The sequence below is a fragment of the Mytilus trossulus genome, chromosome 1 (genome assembly GCF_036588685.1).
Source record: "Mytilus trossulus isolate FHL-02 chromosome 1, PNRI_Mtr1.1.1.hap1, whole genome shotgun sequence".
In the NCBI taxonomy this organism is placed as follows: domain Eukaryota; kingdom Metazoa; phylum Mollusca; class Bivalvia; order Mytilida; family Mytilidae; genus Mytilus; species Mytilus trossulus.
In genome coordinates, this window is record NC_086373.1 from 31,550,282 (window position 1) to 31,570,341 (window position 20,060).

A 20,060-nucleotide genomic window follows, 5' to 3' on the forward strand; every position below is an offset into this window, starting at 1 on the left:
TACAGGCCCGTAGCCAGGAGGAATTTCCAAGGGGGGGGGGGGGGGTCGTTGGACTCACAAACTTGACTTTAACAGTCACAATTCGAACAGAATATTGACTTAAACAGTGCTTATTTGATTCGAACAGAATATTGACTTAAACAGTGCTTATTTGGTTGGTTTTTTTCCGAACCCCTGAACCCCCTGGCTACGGGTATGACAAATACAGGCATGAGTGTAATTTCAATTTAATTCATAATATGTATCAATATATAAAAGCATGCTTCGATTGATGGTTTTATAAATTTATACAAACTGTGCTCATTATACTAAAAGGGGAGATAACCCACTGTTTCCTTTATCAAAATACATGTATTGCATCACAAAATAAGTCATGATTACAAGGAAAATATACATAATTTTTGTTTAAGCTCAACAAAATTAAATTGAATATTCTACCAGACAAGGCTTTGACCATTTTAGACACAACATGTGCCTTTATTTCAAAAGGACTAACACTTTTTTCTACTTTTTGTATGTGCAAAATAGCTAAATTGTGGTGGTGTAATAGAATGGAAAATATTTAAATTTAAAAGTTAATTAATCATTTTATCAGCATTCCTGCCAACAATAGTTTATTTAACACCTCAACCATTTTTTTTTTTAAATTCAGACTTATATCAACTGATAAGTTAAGTTAAAGGGGGGGGGGGGGAATCTCACACATATATACTTATTAAAAAGCTTCATAATCTCAGTGGATGCAAATCAGATAAAGTTCTAAAATTATAAAGAAGTTTGGTTCCAATTTTTTTAGTGGTTTCAGATGATTATAAAAAATATTTATTATATGTCAGTGGATACAATGTGATAGCAATAACTCACACATGTCACTTTTTGGCAATGTGGGCTAAAACATAATCATAAATTAAAGTGTAATTGTATGTTGTAAGTACAATAGTTCCTTAATCCCAATCTTCCTCCTCATCATTACCCCCGGGTGGTGCTGGAGGAGCAGGTATTTTTGATGATATTTTGTCCATGACTGATCCCCCACCTGTTGAGGGACTACTGTCTGTTTTTTCACTTTTACCACTTCCTGCACCAGATATACCTTTTCTCCTGCCAGTTAATCGATCTTTCAATGCATCCATTAAACTCACTTCTCCACCTCCAGAAGATTTAACCTTTTCTTTTTCTTTCTTTTTATCTGCTTTTCGTTCAGTAACAGCTTTAAGCTTAACTTTTCCCGATCCTCCTGCGTTTCTAATGGCATCCATTAAACTTGATCTACCGTCCCCTTCTGTCACTTCAGCTGGAACTTCTTTGGGAGGAGGAGCAACAGGACCATCACCACCAGGAGGAGGCGGTGGTGGTGGGGGTGGAGGCATATCTGCAGGGGGAGGAGGAGGAGGGGGTGGAGGCGGAGGTGCTCCAGCTGGTGGGGGAGGTGGTGGTGCTCCAGCCGGAGGAGGAGGTGGCGGAGCAGAATTAGCAGGTCCTGGTGATGATACAATGTCAGGAACGGATGGAATAATGTCAGGTTCAGGAACTACTGATGGTAAATCAGGAATATTAGATCCAAACACTGAAGGTGCTATAGAAGGTCCTTGGTCAGCACTGTACGATAAATCATCAGCAACACCTGAAAAATTAAACAAAAAAACACTTTATAAATCTTAACAAATTTTTGGTTTTTAATAAAAAGAACTTGTAGCATACAAATAGTTGCCAAAGGTGTTATATATTAGTTCATTTACTGATAAATCACATTCACAAATTTTTGTGGGATTATTCCTAAAGTACATGAAGTAAAACATGAATGACAGAAAAAAAGGGATATTTAATACAGAAATTTGACGTTTTATAGCTTGCTATGCAGTACAAGTTTAGCTCATTGCTGAAAGCTTCACATGTTCAGTGACCATTAGTTGCTTACTTCTTTGTATTTTGGTCTTATTTGCAATCATACTACATCTTTATACTTTATATAACAGAAAAATACTGTCAAATAAATTAAGGTATTAATGTAACTTCTCTCAAGTTTAATTTTATGAATTTTGTTTAATACATATATTTTAGACATTAACACTCTCACTTTTTATTACAAACGAAAAAATGCTATCACACATTTTCTTAAACAACTGTGACAGGTTTTGATATCTTTATCAAAAATTAGTAATTAACTGCAACATGTATGTGTAAAAATATTCTGAGTAGTTTGCCAAAATATATGTATTCTTTTGTCTCATAATTCTATGCAGTAAAAGACAATTTTGTTTAGTATCATAAATGCAATACCCGTAGCTAGACGACCCCCTTAAAAACAAATAAGCACTGTTAAGTCAATGTTCTGTTCGAATAGTGTCTTTTAGAGTCAAGTTTGTGAGTCCAACAACCCCCACCCCCTTGGAAATTCCTGGCTACGGGCCTGAATGCCAAATCATGTGAAAGTCCTTTGAATGTGTTTGTCCTTTCACTTTGCATCTTGGGGGTGGGCACAAAATATGGCTGTGATCATGCTGCTCCTTTGTTGACAATTTCAGAGTAGAATAAAAAAGAAGGAATATTTCAGCCTTGTTTCAACCATAAAATGATTGAATTTTGATATGAATATCAGATACAATGTAAATGGTTAAACCACAAGTGGCGCAATGCAATCTTTTGATCAGTTTAATTGAGGTTTTTGAGCTGTCATGTTTGTAACGCTAATAGACCATATGCATAGAAAATATATATGTCATTCATTGTCATTTTACTTATTTCTTCTGCCATTTTGCTTAGTTTCTTTTGTTGCTTTTTCTAAGATATGACTTCTTTTAAACTGTGCTTATTGTTAGTATTGATGTGATGTTTTCCTATTGGCTAGAGGTAAAGAGGAGAGTGGAGATTGCACTAAATTACATTAACCCTGCCGCAGTTTAGTGCCCATAGTCTAGTGTGAACAGGGGTCGAAATTAGCGCTAGTCCGGTGGTCCGGGACTAGTAAAATTTGCGTCGGACCAGTAGATTTTGTCAGCTGGTGGTCTGGCGGACCAGAAGAAATTTGTCGATTTTTTGGAAGGAGTTTAAACCGCCGGACAAAAAAATTAAGATAACTGAAAATCAAATGGAAGATCGAAATAAAGTATACGAAAGTGACAAAAGGAAATTCAAATACCAAAAATCATGGGAAAAAGATCGTGTTGGTTGCATTATATAGTAGATCGGAATTTAATGAACTGTACAATATGTGAAAAATTAATGTCATTTTTGCAGGACCAGTAGATTTGGAGCCGGACCAGTAGAATTTTCAGTCCATTGGTCCGGCTGGCCAGCACACAAAAAAAAGCTTAAATTCAACCCCTAAGTGTGAAGTCAATTTTTATTGAACTAGTACATTTTTGTTTAGGGGCCAGCTGAAAGCATGCCTCTTGGTGTAGGATTCACTTACTGTGCTGAAGACACATAAGAGGCTTTGGGCAGTTTGACTGCACAACTTGGTCCGAATGACACATCCCTTGTTTCCATTTTCAATTTAAGTCATTACCTAAATTTAAAAATCTGTTATACCAAAACTAAAGATTTGAAGGACAACTGCATGTTATATGTACTAACATGACTAATAGATTAACATGTATAGCAGTGCATGTACCTAATAAGTTAGGAAGAAAATCTGGTACTGCAATCTCTGGAACAATTCCAATATCTGGCATGTAAAAGTAATTCTCTGCTTGAAGTCTTTGCATCTCCTCTCGATGAGCAATAGTACTTGGAGCATCAGCTAATTCATCCTCTTCCTCTATGGCTGCTCTTGTCTTCGTCACTACTCCTAGTGGATCTAACATCACATACTTTTTATATCTGTAAAATAATTTATAAAACAAATTTAAGCAAAACTTCTTTCTTGGCTTAATCATAATGATATCATGTACATGATGTATATTGGTTTTGTTTAATGGCACAAACGGATTACTGTTATGATTAATCGGATGAAAGTTTTCCTATTTCCGTTTAAATTTTGCAACAGATTCTTGAGTGAACAATATTCCTGAGTTCTCTAGGAAAATTCACCGCTGAAAGTTGTATATATCCATAAAAATACATCTTAACTTACCATTCTTATTGTTTGAACACATTTAAGGATATTTTAATAATAATGAGATGAATAGGAGTTTATAAACCATGCCAATCTCATTTGGTAGTGCATATAGTTGAATTAATCCATTTTATTACAAAGCTAAAGCTCTTTATTTTTACATCATGTCCTGAGAAAAAATTCATATAACATAAGGTTATCATAATATCAACCTAAAGTTTTATTATCACAGTCTATTATGACTGTCGACTATTTGATAAAAAAAAAAGTAAAGGATAAAAATTTAAAAGATAAAATCGCTGCACAAGCTATTATACAATGTATAAAATAAAGAAGAGTGTTTATCACAACAGTGCAATAAAATTTACATGTCATACACATGATACAGGGTACATTCTTTAGTTTTTATCTTGCATTACTTACAAGTTTTCTGGAGTATTAAACAATAATAGAGAACTAGTTGAAGTTACTGATTTTGGCAGTCCACCAAGACCTTCATGTACATTTTCCCCTTCTTTTTTATTTTTCTTAGTATTGAACTGAACACTATAAAACTGTAATTTTTCCTTCAAAGTTTTATCATCTGCAGTTTTGTGCTTGGACTGAACTTTATAATGCGGTCTCTGCACCTCAGTGAGACCATTAGTATTATGACTAGGAAAAAGAATTTTGTACTCTTCAAAGTTTTCTTTTCCAGGATATTTAGACAATGCAAATACTTTTGTTGCTTTATTACTTCCTCCTCTTATTTTTTCCACTCTGGCTTGAGCTAGATTAACACGATCATTTATTTTTTGAAGTCTTGTACGATTTTCTGTCACTCTTGAGCTTATCCTTTGAAAGACATCATTTGCCATCTTATTTAAGTATTCTAAGGAATCTGCTATCTGATGAATTGTTTCTTCCTTCCTGAGATCTGGAGGTACTCCAGGAACATTAAATGTTTGTTCAGACATTATAACCATTTACAACTGCTGAAAAAAATAAAAAAAATATATATATGTGTAGCCATTTCTAGTACTGCATGTACTGTTGATCCAGATCGGAGGATTTATCGTACTTTCTTTTGACATATTTTAATTTGTGGTTTTGGTAATCATACAATATAAATTTGAAGATGTGGTATGATTGCAAATAACTGAATGAGACAACTTTTCCCGACCCTTTAAACCAAATAGTGTAGAATAACACTTATAGATCACCATAAGACCTTCTACAATCAGAAAATAAACTTACAATGTAGCAAGCTATAAAAGCCCCTGACATGAAAATGGAAAACAATTCACAATAAAAAAATGATCACCCTAATTTATGTGCAAAAGAATATTCAAAAGACAAAATTTGAAATACAATGTATGTATACAGCAACATGACATTTAGGTACTAAATCCCATTGGATGTGTTTAAGTTGATAATAGTCTCTTCATGCATAATTTTTTATAATTAATTGTTTTCAGCTTTTAACTCAGCTTTCAGCATGTTCAGTAACTGCAAGTACTTTCAAATCATACTTTTGTGTTTTGTTTGGTTTGACCGTAAATTTTCAATTCTGATCTCCACTATGAACATGAGGAACAAAATTATTTATTTTGTAAAAATATTTCAGTTCTCGATTTGAACTGTATACTTTACAACAAAATTATTTTCAATTAACTGTGAACATTATTCTATTTGGCGGCATTTTGTTCAAGGTTATTGTTGACTTTCTGAAATTATTTAATAGCTCACCCTTATTTTTATAGATCCAATTTATTAAGTGTATGTTCACTTGTGTTAACATGGTTAATATATCTTTAGATTGAGTTATAAAGCTACATTTGTATTTCAATTGATATTTTGTAGCTCGTCTTTCTATGTTGTGATGTTACACTATTGTTTCAAGTAAGGGTGAAGGTTGGTACTTATTAAAACATTTAAACACACTGCATTTGTTTGCACCTGTCCTTAGTCAGGAACTTGATGTTCAGTAGTTGTTGTTTGATGAGGTGGTTCAGATTAAAATTTTAACCAATTTGACGCTAACAAAAGACGAAAATGTCCCTTTTCAATTACGGTATGGACATTCATACCCTAATGTAGTCCTGCAAATTATTATGATGTCTTCAACAGCTATTTTCTTTGAAGCTAAATTACATTGATGCAGGAAGGCGTCAAAGCAAAAATATCAAATAGCCTTCTTAGACATCATATTTGGACTAACCCTCATGCATCCTACATGTACATGTATCTAAACAGGAACATACATGTATATATTAAGTTAGATATAACGTTCTCAGATTTAAATTTACAGGACATGATAATTTCGTGAAACATAAGAATCAATGTCATACCCGTAGCCAGGGGGTTCTGACACCCCCCTTTGAAAACAAATGAGCACTGTTAAAGTCTATGTTCTGTTCAATTTGTGACTGTTAAAGTCGAGTTTGTGAGTCCAACGAACCCCCCTTGGAAATTCCTGGCTACGGACCTGAATGTAATGTCAGTTATTACACTATGTCTTTAACATTGATTACTATCTTTGTATAGACAATAGTTAACACAACCATTCTTTAGTGATAATCTCACAAAACACAGTTCAAAACACAATTTAAAAAATTCATGGTGCCCAGTGAAAAAGGGGCGTGATAAAGTGGCTTATGAATAACGGTTTTTCATTTACCTTTTCCAAATACTATGGTTTGAAGATTTTCAACATGAATTACATAATAAGAATGTGAAAATGCATTAACAGTATCATATTGTCAGATCACATAAAATGGGCTTAAGCTTCAAAATGTGTTCGGCTTGTCTACTTGATCACGAGAAAAAGTTATCGATGAGAACTTCGTCAGTTCCGCCTCTAAATTCGTGACGTAGAACACATAATTGGGCTCACTAATAAGCGACTAGAAGAATTTTAGCGACAAAAGCGTCAATTGCTTAGAAGCGACATGAAGAATAATATTAGCGACAAGAAGCGACAAGAAACTATTTAGCGACAAGAAAACATTTTTTTGTTGTTAAAATTACTTATTCCAGATAAATATTAAAAGTATATGCAAAAGAAAAAATTTTTAACGACAAGATAATTAATATTGATAGGAAAAAAAAATGAAACAGATCTAAATCAGTTTATAATTGCTACATTCATTTACATGATATTTTTATTGTGTATATACAAGTATTACGTTTACCCTGTCGTATTATGATATATAACTTTCACTTGTGTTTTAGAACAATAATATATTTATCTGATAATTTGTTTTTAAAACTATCTTCGTACATTATCAAATTCAATTTTATATTATAAACTTGCAAAATGCATTATTTATGCATGATCATTGTCCAGAAAATACATACACAAATTGTGAAATACACAGAACAGAAATCAAAGAAGAGGTTTAACATAATTAAAATTAAATCTTGAGTTTTCAACAGGTGTTCACTATTTACAATGTTTGTATATTCTGGCGCGTGTAGTTGTTTAGTCTGACGCGTGTACAAAAATCAAGGTGTTAATTGAATGTTATTGTAGCAATAAAACAAGGGACACGAGCGTCGTTAATCCCATTTGATGTTCTACATTGTGTATAATTTACCGTAGGGTGAAGCCACAGCTAACGTTGGTCCTATCAGGAAAAAGGATCGTACAGTTGGAAAGGAAATAATATTGAAATAAAGCTGAGAAAATTGCATTTTTGTTTGTTTCATAAAGGTGAAAAATTAGTTTTTATGTCCATTTTATAGCGTGTGCATTTCCTTTGCTCTCACAAGTGTTCAATTGCTTCATCTATTAATATAATATTTAAAACTACACAATCCCTTCCACACAAATGTTTAAATTCTTCATCTATCAATATGAAAATTATCAATTTATTTCTGCCAGTATATCAAAAAAGACTAATTGCATATTTCATTTATATTTAATTAAAGAAAACAATTTCTTGTCGCTAAATAGCTTCTTGACGCTTCTTGTAGCTAAAATTATTCTTCTTGTCGCTTCTTGTCGCTATTTAGTGAGACCCCACATAATAATATGAATTAATATTTAAACACTAGCTTCTCCAAAAGCTTGTCCAAGTATAACATTTTATTTTTAGTTTAAAATGACATCCATGCAATAAGATTATCGTTTATTAGACTCCAACTGGTAAATGTTTATGCTAAATTGAAACATCCATCTGAATATAAACAAACACATTAGAATATATTAACGGAATTTGATCAGACTGTCAAAAACTCATCGAAGTGAGAGAGTTAGCGCTATAAAACCAGGTTTTATCCACCATTTTCTACATTTGAAAATGCCTGTACCAAGTCAGGAATATGACAGTTCTTGTTCATTCGATTTTGATGTGTTTTGTTATTTGATTTTGCCATGTGATTATGGACTTTCCGATTAGATTTACCCCTAATTATAAGTTCAGTATTTTTGTGATTTTACTTTTTTCAAGGAATTGTATTGTCCATCAAAATATTTTTAGATTATAACTACATAAAAAAAGTATAAATTAAGTGGGATATGGTTATGTAACCATGGTTATGCTGGCTAGATATAGTCATCTCCACCGAACACTTCTACACTTCAAAACCTACCAAACTGTTTGGTTAAAGAAGAAACACAGTTCAAATGTTTTACAAGGCCACTAATTGTGCAATATAAACATCATTGTTTAACAAACAAAAAATGCCTAATTGAAAATTAATTTAACGAGGTTACAAATCAGAGTACTGAAGTACTGAATATCGGATGACCGCAAGTTCTTGTGGATAGTCACAAGCACTTGTCCGTCAGAAAAATGTTGTTGTTATTATTATACATGTATGTTGATAATTTTGTATATAACAGTTACATGTGTATAGATTTTCATCCATCTGTATATCATTCTGTTATACTATTCTAATAATCGTGCAGTGCAATTTTCTAGTGCATGCTGGACATTCTTCTATGTTAGTTCGATTTTTATAATATGTTTGATTTGAATAGGAACGTTTATATTTTCACATTTTTAAAATCAATAAAAAAAACTGTGAAAATATCAATCAGTACACATCCAATTAATTTATTGTAAAGACATTAACAGTCAGACAACAAAAAATCATTAGCTAGTTGCATTGTGTGTTATGAATGTTCAAATGCTATCATTGTACCTGCTATATTCAAGGAGTCAATATAGTATACTTTGTGAGAAGTTTTGAACTTTTATCATTAAGGAATCCATTAAAATATTTCAAATACTTTATCACTATAATGACAGTGTTGCGGGTTTATCGAGAAAATTTTTTATATACAACCAACTTATTATCTCCTTTAGAAAAATGCTTGAAGACAATAACAATCAAAACCAAAGAGTAAACAAAGACTCACAAAACCAAGGAGTAAACAAAGACTCACAAAACCAAGGAGTAAACAAAGACTCACAAAACCAAAGGACATTTACATCAATAGTTATAAATAATAAATAAGAAACAACACGAACTCCACTAAAACCCGGGAGTCAAATCAGGTTCTCCGGAAGAGTAAGCATTTCCTGCACCGTATACGGCACCCGTCGAGTTATTTCTTTGTTCAGTTCGGTAATGATGGAAGGTTATTATGACTGAGGAAGAATATCAGATATGATTTCTGACACACTTTTGTCATAATGGCCAATCAGCTCATAATGGCGACCGTAAAATTTCTTGAGTGATGACCTTAATTTGATTGTTTCGTAGCCCTGTCTGAGCAACTTTTGAGAAAGCAGTATTCCTGGTTCATCAAAATCAACGTACTTTGAGCTAGCTCTAGAGTAACGTATCAATTGAGACACATATACTCCATATGCTGGTGCCGCTGGGATGTTGCTACACAGAAATGGAAAGTTGACTATAGGAAAATTAAAATCATCGCGTTTGTCATAAATTTTGGTAATCAAACCCACCAATCCATCAGTAGTCATTTCGAGAAAAAGGTCTAAATATGAAGCAGATTTATCTGTGTCGGTAGTATCTTCAACTTCAAGTTCACTTGGATATATTAAATGTAAGTGATCACTGAATCTATTATTATTAAGAAAGAGTACATCATCATTATACCGAAAGGTGTAATTAAAAGATTGGGCTAATTTCTGTTCTCCTTTCTGTACACGCCCTTGGGTAAATTCTGCTTCATAGGAATCTAAAACCAAATCTGCAAGTAGAGGAGCGCAATTAGAACCCATTGTGATTCCAATAGTCTATTGGAAGACCAAACCTCCAAATTCAACAAACATGTTGTCAATTAAAAAGTCCAGCCTGGCAGTGATATCCATTTTCCTTGACTCTGTATCATTTCTCACAAAGTAAGCTGAATTCCAGCTCAAAACTAGATATTTAAAACGTCTAGGGCCCTTTTTGTTAAAGAAACATAAGCTGAGGAGTTCTTTCAGTCGTGAAAAAGTGGTATAAAGATTTGGAAATTAAGGGTTTTAATGTTGTTACAATGTTTTAATGATTGAGATTGTAAATTCACCAGTAACTCTTCTGAATTTTTCAGTATTCACATCTGATTAAAACCACTTCTTGAATATGCCGTTTCAGAATATTTCTGAAGTCCTTCTTTGACTGCAGTGAGTATGGCAATAAGAACTTTAGAAATGGGTTTAGTGGAACACTTGGAAGAACCTGCAATATACATTTCCTTATAAGGATTCTTGTGAAGCTTAGAAATCCAATATAAGGATGGAAGATCCTGGTCTTCATCCTTTGGATTTACACCAAAGGAGATTAGAACCGATTTGTGGTTTTCCAGGATCTCCTGTTTCGTAAGCATACTTAGTGTATATGTAGGATTTCCAAGTGTGTTATTTATCCCCTGTTCCTTAATCAGGCAGTGAATGTAGTGTTTCTTGCAAACAAAAACAATATTGTTTGAGGCTTTGTCAGCTGGAACGACAACATATTTGTCATGGAGGCAAGACAACTCCTCTATGACCTAAGGGTCTTTAAAGATGGAACGAGCTTTGGTGCTCATTGACCCTTTAAGCTTACTTACTCTTATCTGAATCAATGACCTCACTGATTTTACCCATTCCGAAAGAGTGTCAACCTCAACATTTTCTCTTTTTGCCCAGTCTTTTGCATTACCCTCAACAGAACCATTAGTAGAGTGAAGTTCTGCTTCCAATTGATTGGCTGTTGCTCTCTGTATTTCGGACCCTTGGACAAAAGTTGTCTCAACTTGTAGCTATTGACTATGTTTAGGTATCCAGAAATTAAATGACCAGCAGGATCATTCACGAAATAGAAATGTGAACAGGCACAATCAGGTGGTTTAGCTTTGAAGTCATCAATTATGAGAGGCATGCATTGTCACCTGAAATTGAACACTTCGTTTGATGGTAAATATTTTTCGTGATGGTATCCGTTATGATATTCGAGAGTCGTCTCGAATTATACGTACGCTGACACTATTTTGCGTGTATTACGCGTTAAAAAGTCTTGGCACAGATAAATAAACCATTAATTGAATAGGTAATATATATGGTCAGTTGACTTTTATTCAGGTGTCTAGAGAAATGACGAACATTATATATAGAATCATATTCAAAACAATGTGGCTGTGGCCATTGATTGACGTCCTTAATTCATCCAATGACTGGGACAGATTATGTGAACGCTTGTCTGTAACGACACTGCTCACTACTTACTTATCATAGAATTTAAACTGTAGGGTCACCAAAGATTCTTAACGCCTTTAATAATGAAATAATCCGAAAAATTAATCAGGAATAACCTTTATGTTTTGATTTATATTATTGATATAAATCATATAACATCGTGTTATTCATGATAAATTTTTCTAATTACTTTATTTAGGTATTCAGAACCTTTGGTAACCCCACAGTTTAAGTGTCTTTAACAAGTACATAGTGAGCAGTGGTCGTTACAGACAAAAGTTCACATAACCTGTCCCAGTCAATGGGATAATTTAGGACGTCAATAAATGGCCACAGCCACACTGTTTTGGATATGATTCTATATATATATATTATATATATTAAACTCGTCTAAACATCAACCCAACAATGTTAGATCTGTAAATTTGCAATTACATGTTCTTCAACAAAAGGAAATTAGAACGCCACGTAAAATATAAATGTGCTGCAACCTAAAAAAAGAAAGAAAAAAAAAAGAAAGAGCTATAATTGTTTATACATTGGACGTTTTCAAATGGATTCCGCTCCCGGCTTCTGCTTAGAAAGTCTTTTGAATGGACTTTAAATGTTATCAACATGTCAATATCTCAATAACATCAGATCAATCGATTCTATTCTGGACAAACCAAATGTCTATTCTGTTTCAAAGTCATCTTGCATGTAGTCTGTAGACATATTTGTGACTGTAAATATCTGGATTTGTTCGTGAAGACACTGGATAAAAAGCATGAAACACTTTAACGATCGTAACTTGACAGTTCGCGTCATAGATCCATTTTTTTATTGATTGAACCTTAGAAAAGTTAACCTGGCCTTTAAATTGATAGTTGGTGTATTAAACTTCCTGGCTTTTTAACATGAATAATTTGGAATGTATTATTAGTTATAATCAAAAGTAATGGTTTTTGATTCAATATGGATTTTGTTTATTCAGGGTAAGAGTTTTATTTTCAAATTTTAAGTTTAGAACAGCCTTGTTCAAAAGTCTTTATTTCAACAGATTGATACATTCATATTTTCGAAATTTAAAATATAGCATAAACACCATATCTTAATAATGTTTCTAAAAATGCAGACACAATAAATTCGGAGAACTCTTTGAAATTCTAGAGAGTTCTACAATTCAAGTCTAGCATGATTGATGAGTTAGGAATAATTTATAGTTTATTGACCTTTAAGAGTAACTTTATTTTTCAATATTTTAAAATGCTTTATATATTTTTTGCCATGATCTGTTAAAATATATATGAGAAATTACCATAATTATATCATGAATAAAATATTTATCTTTAAACATGTACATATAATTATTCTCTTTGTTGTGTATGTAACCATAGCGCAGTAATTGCGTACCTTTAAAGTAAATATTTTGATAAAAGGTTTTACAAATCTTTTAAATATTTATTCGTCTGAAACATTTCTATAATGTAACTTCATATCTTTTAAAACAAATCTTCAGTTTGTTTAAAGTAGACATTTTAAAACACAATATGGCATGATATACGTAATCAGTATATATTCAATATCAGTGGAGGAAAGGGTTATAACCGAGTGCATCGGTACTGATATACATTACGAAATACCTTTTATTTTTGAATTATTAATTGATTAATTTGGAAATTAATAGAAATTATAAGCTTCAATTTGAATCGGGAATATTTGATTTCAGGTAGACTTGGCAATTCTCTATAGGCATATGTCTTAAATAAAGAAATTGGACGAATATATTTATAAAGTGTTATCCAATAAATCGCAGCTTCTGTAGATTTGGGGAGGTATAGAACTTGGCATAATTATTGAACGAATTCACAAGTAGAACGGATTAAAAAGAATGTATTCTTGATGTAGGCTCTTATAACTCTTAATATCTGCTTATTCAAAATTTTGTCCTTAAATGCTCGAGAACGAATAGGATGTCATTTTCGGCATGACTAATTACATGGAGCTAAACAAATATGGGACCAATACAGTAATCTCTGCGGTTACCGTTTTGATCATAAGAATTAATTTTTGCAAACAATGAAACTGGCAATACTAGTACTTAATAAAATATGCGTTCGAAGCGTACCAATACTTAGGTTTATTGTTAACAGAGTTTTTAGACTACCAATTAATGGCAAAAGCTGTAGCCAGGTCAGCAAGTAGGGCATTAGGTTTACTTATTGTTAAATGTAAAGCACATGGTGGTTTTCAGCACAATATCTACACAAAGCTATTTGATACGATGGTTTGGTCAGTCATAAATTATGGCTCGTCTATTTGGGGCACAAGAGATTTCTCGTGCATCACTGCAGTACAGAATCGCGCCATGCGTTTCTACATGAGTGTGGGTAAATATACCCCAAACGATGCTGTGCCAGGTGACATGGGCTGGAAACCACCATGCGTTAAACAGTGGATAAATATTTTTAGACACTGGTCTAAATGTACAAAAATGGACAATAATAGAATTAATTATAAAGTTTTTAAATGGTCAGTGATGAAAGGTAGTTGTAAATTAAAAAAAATGGTGCTACAAAGTTATGGAGATGTTGAAATCATTTGATTTTGAAAGATATTGTAAAATAAATAAAAAAATTCTTGATAGTTATAGTATATCTCAGTTAGAAGAGAAAATGTTTGATAAATATAAAAAAGACTGGTGTACCAGAATGTTTTCATATAGTACTGGTTGTAAATTGAGAACATATAAACTTTTTAAACATACTTATAACACTGAGCAATATTTGCTACAAAAAATGCCACAGCGCCATCGTAGTGCTTTTTCAAAGTTTAGATGTGGTATAGCACCATTAAAAATTGAAACTGGTCGATATGAGAAAAAGAATCTAGACGAAAGAGTCTGTTTTAACTGCAATATTTTAGAGGATGAAAAACATGTACTTTTAAATTGTCCCCTGTATGAAGATCTAAGACATGCTCTTTTTATTGATATATTGTGTCATAATGATATGTTTTTAAACTTGTCTGATGAAGAAAAATTTATGTATATGTTTAAAAATACCAATATTTGTAATATTGTTGCCAAAACCTGCAATAACATTTTAACAAGGAGAAACAGTATTTTATATCATTCACTACTGTATTTGTAGTATTTTATAAAATGAATAAGTATTATTTGTATTTTAATAGTCTCTCATAATTCTTTTAAGAATGGCACATACATGTATTTAATTGTTTTAACTATGTTTACTGTATAATTAATTTTATAATTGTATCTTGTTTTAATCATGTTGTATGTGGTGAGACTTTAATAAACTATTGAATCTGAATCTGAATCTGCGTTCGAAGCGCTTCTATAGATGTACCTCCGCCAGGAACACTCAATGCAAAATATTTGTAAGCGAAAGAAGTATAATACCGAAATTGTTGGAGAGACATCTGACCAATAAAGGATCTAAAATAATAGCAAAAATAAATTTAAGAATATATGCTTGAGGGGTTGAAACCTTACTAGATTCTTAATAATTTCTTAATTTATCACCTTTTCAATTATTGCAAGGTTTGTTTCAAATGATGAAAAACCATGCCCTCCATCCTCTTTAGATATTTTGGTGGAATATGATAAGTTTTATCTGATACTGCCTTGTTTTGTCCGGCGATCTCAACTTGTAAACAAAAAAATTGAAGTAACATTGAAAGTTATCTCTGTATATATTTCAGTACTTCCCGTTTTTGGTGGTTGTTACTACCACTACCAATACGAATACCATGAATGTAATACTGATGTGTAAGTATTAATTAACATACACAACAATTATCACACAAAAAAAATATGCATGAGGAATACAAATGAAAAGAATATTTTTTATATTTTTTACTTTTCATGTTAATAAAATTGAGAATGGAAATGGGGAACGTGTCAAAAAGACAACAACCCGACCAAAGAGTAAACAACAGCCGAAAGCCACGAATGGGTCTTCAATACAGCGTGAAACCATTAGAAAACATTTCATGAAAACAAACAGGTTATCTCTTGATTTTTAATAATATTTTAAGACACATTTTTTTCACATACCATTTTAATGCAAGTGTAAATGATAAATCAAGAGCACATGCGTTCCTCAGGAAACCAAACATGAACCATAGAGTCGCATTTTATGATTGCAATGAATAAATTATCATTCTTTTAGCCTAACATTTCTTTTTTTTCCTACAAATAAAGTTTTATCCAGCAACTTACATGCATTCATCAAAGAAAAGTTGTAGCTTCGATACATACAAATATAGACTGCTCATCCGATATTTTCAATTTTAATATATTTGAATTTTAAAATTGAAAGATGAAATCAGTAATCTTACCTTAAGTCGAATTTCAGAATAACATAATCAAATGACCAAAGTACCTAAATCAGGATAAGCCTTTTATTTCAAGATTGTAATGCCCGTTACCAATTGAGTCTTACCGCCTTTGTATTCACATTGTGCAGATAAAAGTAATATTCAAATGAGATATATAAAATTGACTTATACACCAAACAAGATTTTGATTTTCTTTTCATTATATTTAGCGGAACTATCATTGGTGCAATTATTGGTGCTTTGTTTGGAGTAGCTGTTATAGGGGCTATTATCACCACAATATGTTGTTGTGTCAAAACCAGTGGTGTTCGTGGTCACGTGATACAACCAGACACTTTATCAAAACTAAATCAACATCAACACCAACAAACGCTACAACAGCAACGTAAGTAAAAAATGATTGATTATAATTAAACAAATATCATCAACCTATAAATGTCTTGGTTTTAAATCTCTGCAAACAAACATTACATGAAATGAAGCATTATTTGATAAAACAAATTGTAATTTATTGTCAAAGAGAGGCGAACGACTAAAAAGGGGCATTCAAACTCATTGGTTGAAAATGAACGCATCATTTGTTATAATTTACAATTGTTGAAGACCGAACGGTTGCCTTTTATTGCTTACATCAACTTCATTTGAACTTTGGTGTATGCAAAAGAGGGGCTAAAGATACCATCTAGGGAAAGTCAAACTCATAGATCAAAAATAAACTGACAACGCCATGGCTGAAAATGAAAAAGACAAACAGACAAGTAATAGTACACATGACACAACATAAAAACTAAAGACTAAGCAACAGGAACCCCACCAAAAACTAATAGTTGCCTAATTGGCAGTCAAGTATTTTTATTTTGACAACGGCATTGCTAAATAAGGAAAATGACATACAGACAAGCAACAGTACACGCATCACAACATTGACAAACGGCACGGCTAAATAATCAAGAAAAATGACAAACAGACAAGCAACAGTTCATACAGTACACCATAGACAACTTCAATAGGAGCAACGCGAACTCCTACAAAACCTGGGGATGATCTCAGGTTCTTCTAAAGGAAGATCAGATCCTGCTCCACATATGGCAACCGTAGTGTAACTATTGATATATCATAAACATTACATTTAATCAACTTTGCCTTTAGTGATAGAAGTTTCATTTTCTTTTCGTGATACGTCTTTAAGGGTTTAAGTTTGCATTTGTATTAAAGCTTTATTTAGAATGTTTTGATAGACCTTTAATATATGGTGTCAATGGCTGAATAATCTCAACAACTGTCATTAGAAAACACATGCAAAAGAATGTAGCGATTGAACCAAACTTATTTACAACAAGTAAAACATATCTAGTAAAATATAGAAAAATCATGATTTAAAAAATCTGCAGAGTATTTATTTTGAGATGATGAAATGTATACACAATAGATAATATTCTTGTTTATTCGTTTTTAACTTCAGAACTACCTTCAAAACAAAAGAAAAGGAATAATAAAAAACGTTCACGCCATAAAAAAGGTTCCAAGAGTCAGCATCCACTACCACAGCCACAACAGATTGCAGCATATTCTCCTCCGCCAATATATGAACCCGGCCACCTTCCACCTCTACTGGAACAAAGTACATCATATTCTTCAATACCATCACAGGAACCCGGTCATCGGACACCTATAACAAATCATAGTACGTCATATTCTCCAACATTGTTACAGGAGCCTAGTCATCAGACACCTATACCCAACCATAATAAGTCATATTCTCCAACACCATTGCAGGAAACCAGTCATCAGACACCTATACCACAAGATAGTGCGACACTTTCTCCAACACCAACATACGAACCCAATCACCAGACACCTATACCACACTACAATACGTCCTATTCTCCAACACTACTACAGGAACCCAGTCATCAGACATCTCTACCACAAGAGAGTGCGGCATTTTCTCCAACACCAACAAACGAACTCAGTCATCGGACACTTCCGCCACAACAAAGTTCGGCATATTTTTTACTACAAACACAGAAACCTGACAATCAGTCAACTCCATCACAACAGAGTGAGGCATATTCTTCAGCACCTACTCACGAAACAGGCCATCTGTCACCCCTACAACACACGAGTGAGGTCAATTATCCACCTCCTATACAGGAGAGCTACAATCCTCCGTCTCCATCATAACTGAGTTTGTGAATTCTTCACCACCTATACATGAACCCGAACATCGGCCATTAATACCTCTAGCATATCGTGGGTGACATAAAATGCGACAAATCAAAATTTCTTATAAAATAAAACAGTTGACATGAGTGTAAGAATTTAAACGATAATGAAGAAACATTCAAATATCTACATCAGAGTACTAAAAAAGAAAATGTAACATGCTATAGGCTGTTACTGCCTGTGCACAGCCATTCCGGCATAAACTGTATGATGTGACATGCTAGGTTCATTCTATCTAGTCTTATTGAAAAAACTTTAGAAATTTATCCTTGTAAGAATAAGTACTAGTAGTAGAAAAATAAGTTTGCCTCACATATTTCGTTTGGTAGTTTCAGGAGCCAGGACATTTGATAATCAACGACTCAATAATGAGAACTATTCGATAAAAAAGTAATTAAAAATAAGGAAGAAATCTTTAAAAAATATTCTGATGCTGCGTGTAAAGCAGTCAACATTCAATCAATAATATTTTGGTTCATATTCGATTAAACGTTAACAAAAATAAAACTATTAATTTTTACTCATGGAATAGCACAAAAAAAAAGATTTAAAAAAAACCCATATATATTTGAAAATATTTACACGTGTTTTTTCAATACACAGATTCTCTCGATATATATCTTAAAACTGGTATCTGTGAGTGAGGATTTTTCTTCTTTTCTAAAGTCAATTTTCAACATAAACTAGATTTAGAGACAGAGAATGAATTATTATATTTATTTCTAGTGATAAATATTGTAGTTCATGGACAAAGGTAATTTGTTTTCTATCATCCCTAATCGTCGGCGAAAAGGCATCTTCATAAAGTGGTCGTTATTGTTTATTGAACGATGCAATTCAACTCGGATACCATCTTTTACTTTGTGAGAATGAGACGCAAAACAATCAAAGAAAACAAAACGGTATTTGATACTGAAATGTATACCGTGTAACTTAATTATAATAATAGGGTTCAAATTTAATTTACAATCAGGGTTTGTTATTGTTTTCATATGTAATTTATTTTTATTAAAATGGTTATCGGTTTATAAGATTATGACTTTGTGTTATCTTTGTTTGTAAAGTAAAGAACAAGGATGAAAACCCGAACTGAATGAAAAGGTACAAGTACAGGATAACAAAATGATAAAACAATAACAGTAAGAAAAAAAGAAAAGAAAAAAAACCCAACATCCTGGCCTGATGTCCGTTATGAACTTTAAAAGGTCAACAATAATGGCATAGGACAACAAACGGCAACCAATAGACTACGGAATACTGTCTTCGAACAAGCAAAAACGAATGTAGCGGAGATAAACATATTTGTGTTCACTCAATTAATGCTCCATTTTAACTAGGATAACAATCTTGTAAATATCAGTTGAAAATTAAGGGTTTGACCCATGTTCTCCAAGATTAAAACCGTATTTATTTCGTCTACAAAATATCTAGCAAAGGACACTGTCAGCACTAAGTAAATTTGCGAGGATGGTCTTAAGGAAACGATGATAGTCAGTCGGAAGGGGACGATAAATGGATGACCCGTGTTAAGAGAGAGCAATATCTCTTGCACGTTAAAGACACCCTTGTAGATTTCGAAAAAGAGTAGGCTAATGCCGCTACAAGGCAGAACTCGCACCCGCAAAGTGGAAAGGGATTAATATAAGTTGCAAAACTTGTTTCCCAATCCACTTCAAATAAATATGTTTAAACTAAGTAAGTTAAAGTACTTTCTTGTGCAATGCTGAAATAGAAGTATCAGCAGGAAGAGTAAATCTGATTTTTAAATTTCAAGTCTATAAAGTTATTAAAGGAAACAGGGCTTTAATTTAGTGTGCCAG

The 20,060-nt window shown here is 32.7% G+C and overlaps 2 protein-coding genes across 3 annotated transcripts; one reads left to right on the plus strand and one right to left on the minus strand.

Annotated features, from left to right (window-relative positions):
* Window positions 1–821: 821 nt before the first annotated feature.
* Window positions 822–6,888, minus strand: LOC134721502 (WASH complex subunit 1-like). Of its 2 annotated transcripts, none has more exons than XM_063584578.1 (4): window positions 6,717–6,888; window positions 4,481–5,028; window positions 3,614–3,822; window positions 822–1,624 (listed from the first exon to the last, which is right to left on the minus strand). In XM_063584578.1, the coding sequence occupies exons 2-4, from the start codon at window positions 5,020–5,022 to the stop codon at window positions 945–947; spliced, it is 1,431 nt and encodes a 476-aa protein (XP_063440648.1). In that variant the 5' UTR covers window positions 5,023–5,028; window positions 6,717–6,888; the 3' UTR covers window positions 822–944. The 2 variants fall into 2 exon arrangements, with proteins under 2 accessions (XP_063440648.1, XP_063440640.1); XM_063584570.1 differs by having other exon boundaries at window positions 4,481–5,031.
* A 5,444-nt stretch (window positions 6,889–12,332) lies between these two features.
* On the plus strand, window positions 12,333–19,271 carry LOC134721512 (uncharacterized). The gene is made up of 4 exons (XM_063584590.1): window positions 12,333–12,647; window positions 15,376–15,442; window positions 16,224–16,399; window positions 17,477–19,271. Exons 1-4 carry the CDS (start codon window positions 12,611–12,613, stop codon window positions 18,196–18,198), a joined length of 1,002 nt encoding a protein of 333 aa, XP_063440660.1. The 5' UTR covers window positions 12,333–12,610; the 3' UTR covers window positions 18,199–19,271.
* The last annotated feature ends 789 nt before the right edge of the window (window positions 19,272–20,060 follow it).

Bases quoted from the DNA above. Each gene is read 5' to 3' on its own strand.
- LOC134721502 (XM_063584578.1), bottom strand. From the start codon at position 5,022: ATGGTTATAATGTCTGAACAAACATTTAATGTTCCTGGAGTACCTCCA. The intron at 3,823-4,480 runs GTAAGTAATGCA...ATTATTTTACAG, and splicing joins TTTAATACTCCAGAAAACTT to ATATAAAAAGTATGTGATGT. The intron at 1,625-3,613 runs GTACATGCACTG...TTAATTTTTCAG, and splicing joins TTTTCTTCCTAACTTATTAG to GTGTTGCTGATGATTTATCG.
- LOC134721512 (XM_063584590.1), top strand. From the start codon at position 12,611: ATGGTTTTTGATTCAATATGGATTTTGTTTATTCAGG. The intron at 15,443-16,223 runs GTAAGTATTAAT...CATTATATTTAG, and splicing joins CATGAATGTAATACTGATGT to CGGAACTATCATTGGTGCAA. The intron at 16,400-17,476 runs GTAAGTAAAAAA...TTTTAACTTCAG, and splicing joins ACAAACGCTACAACAGCAAC to AACTACCTTCAAAACAAAAG.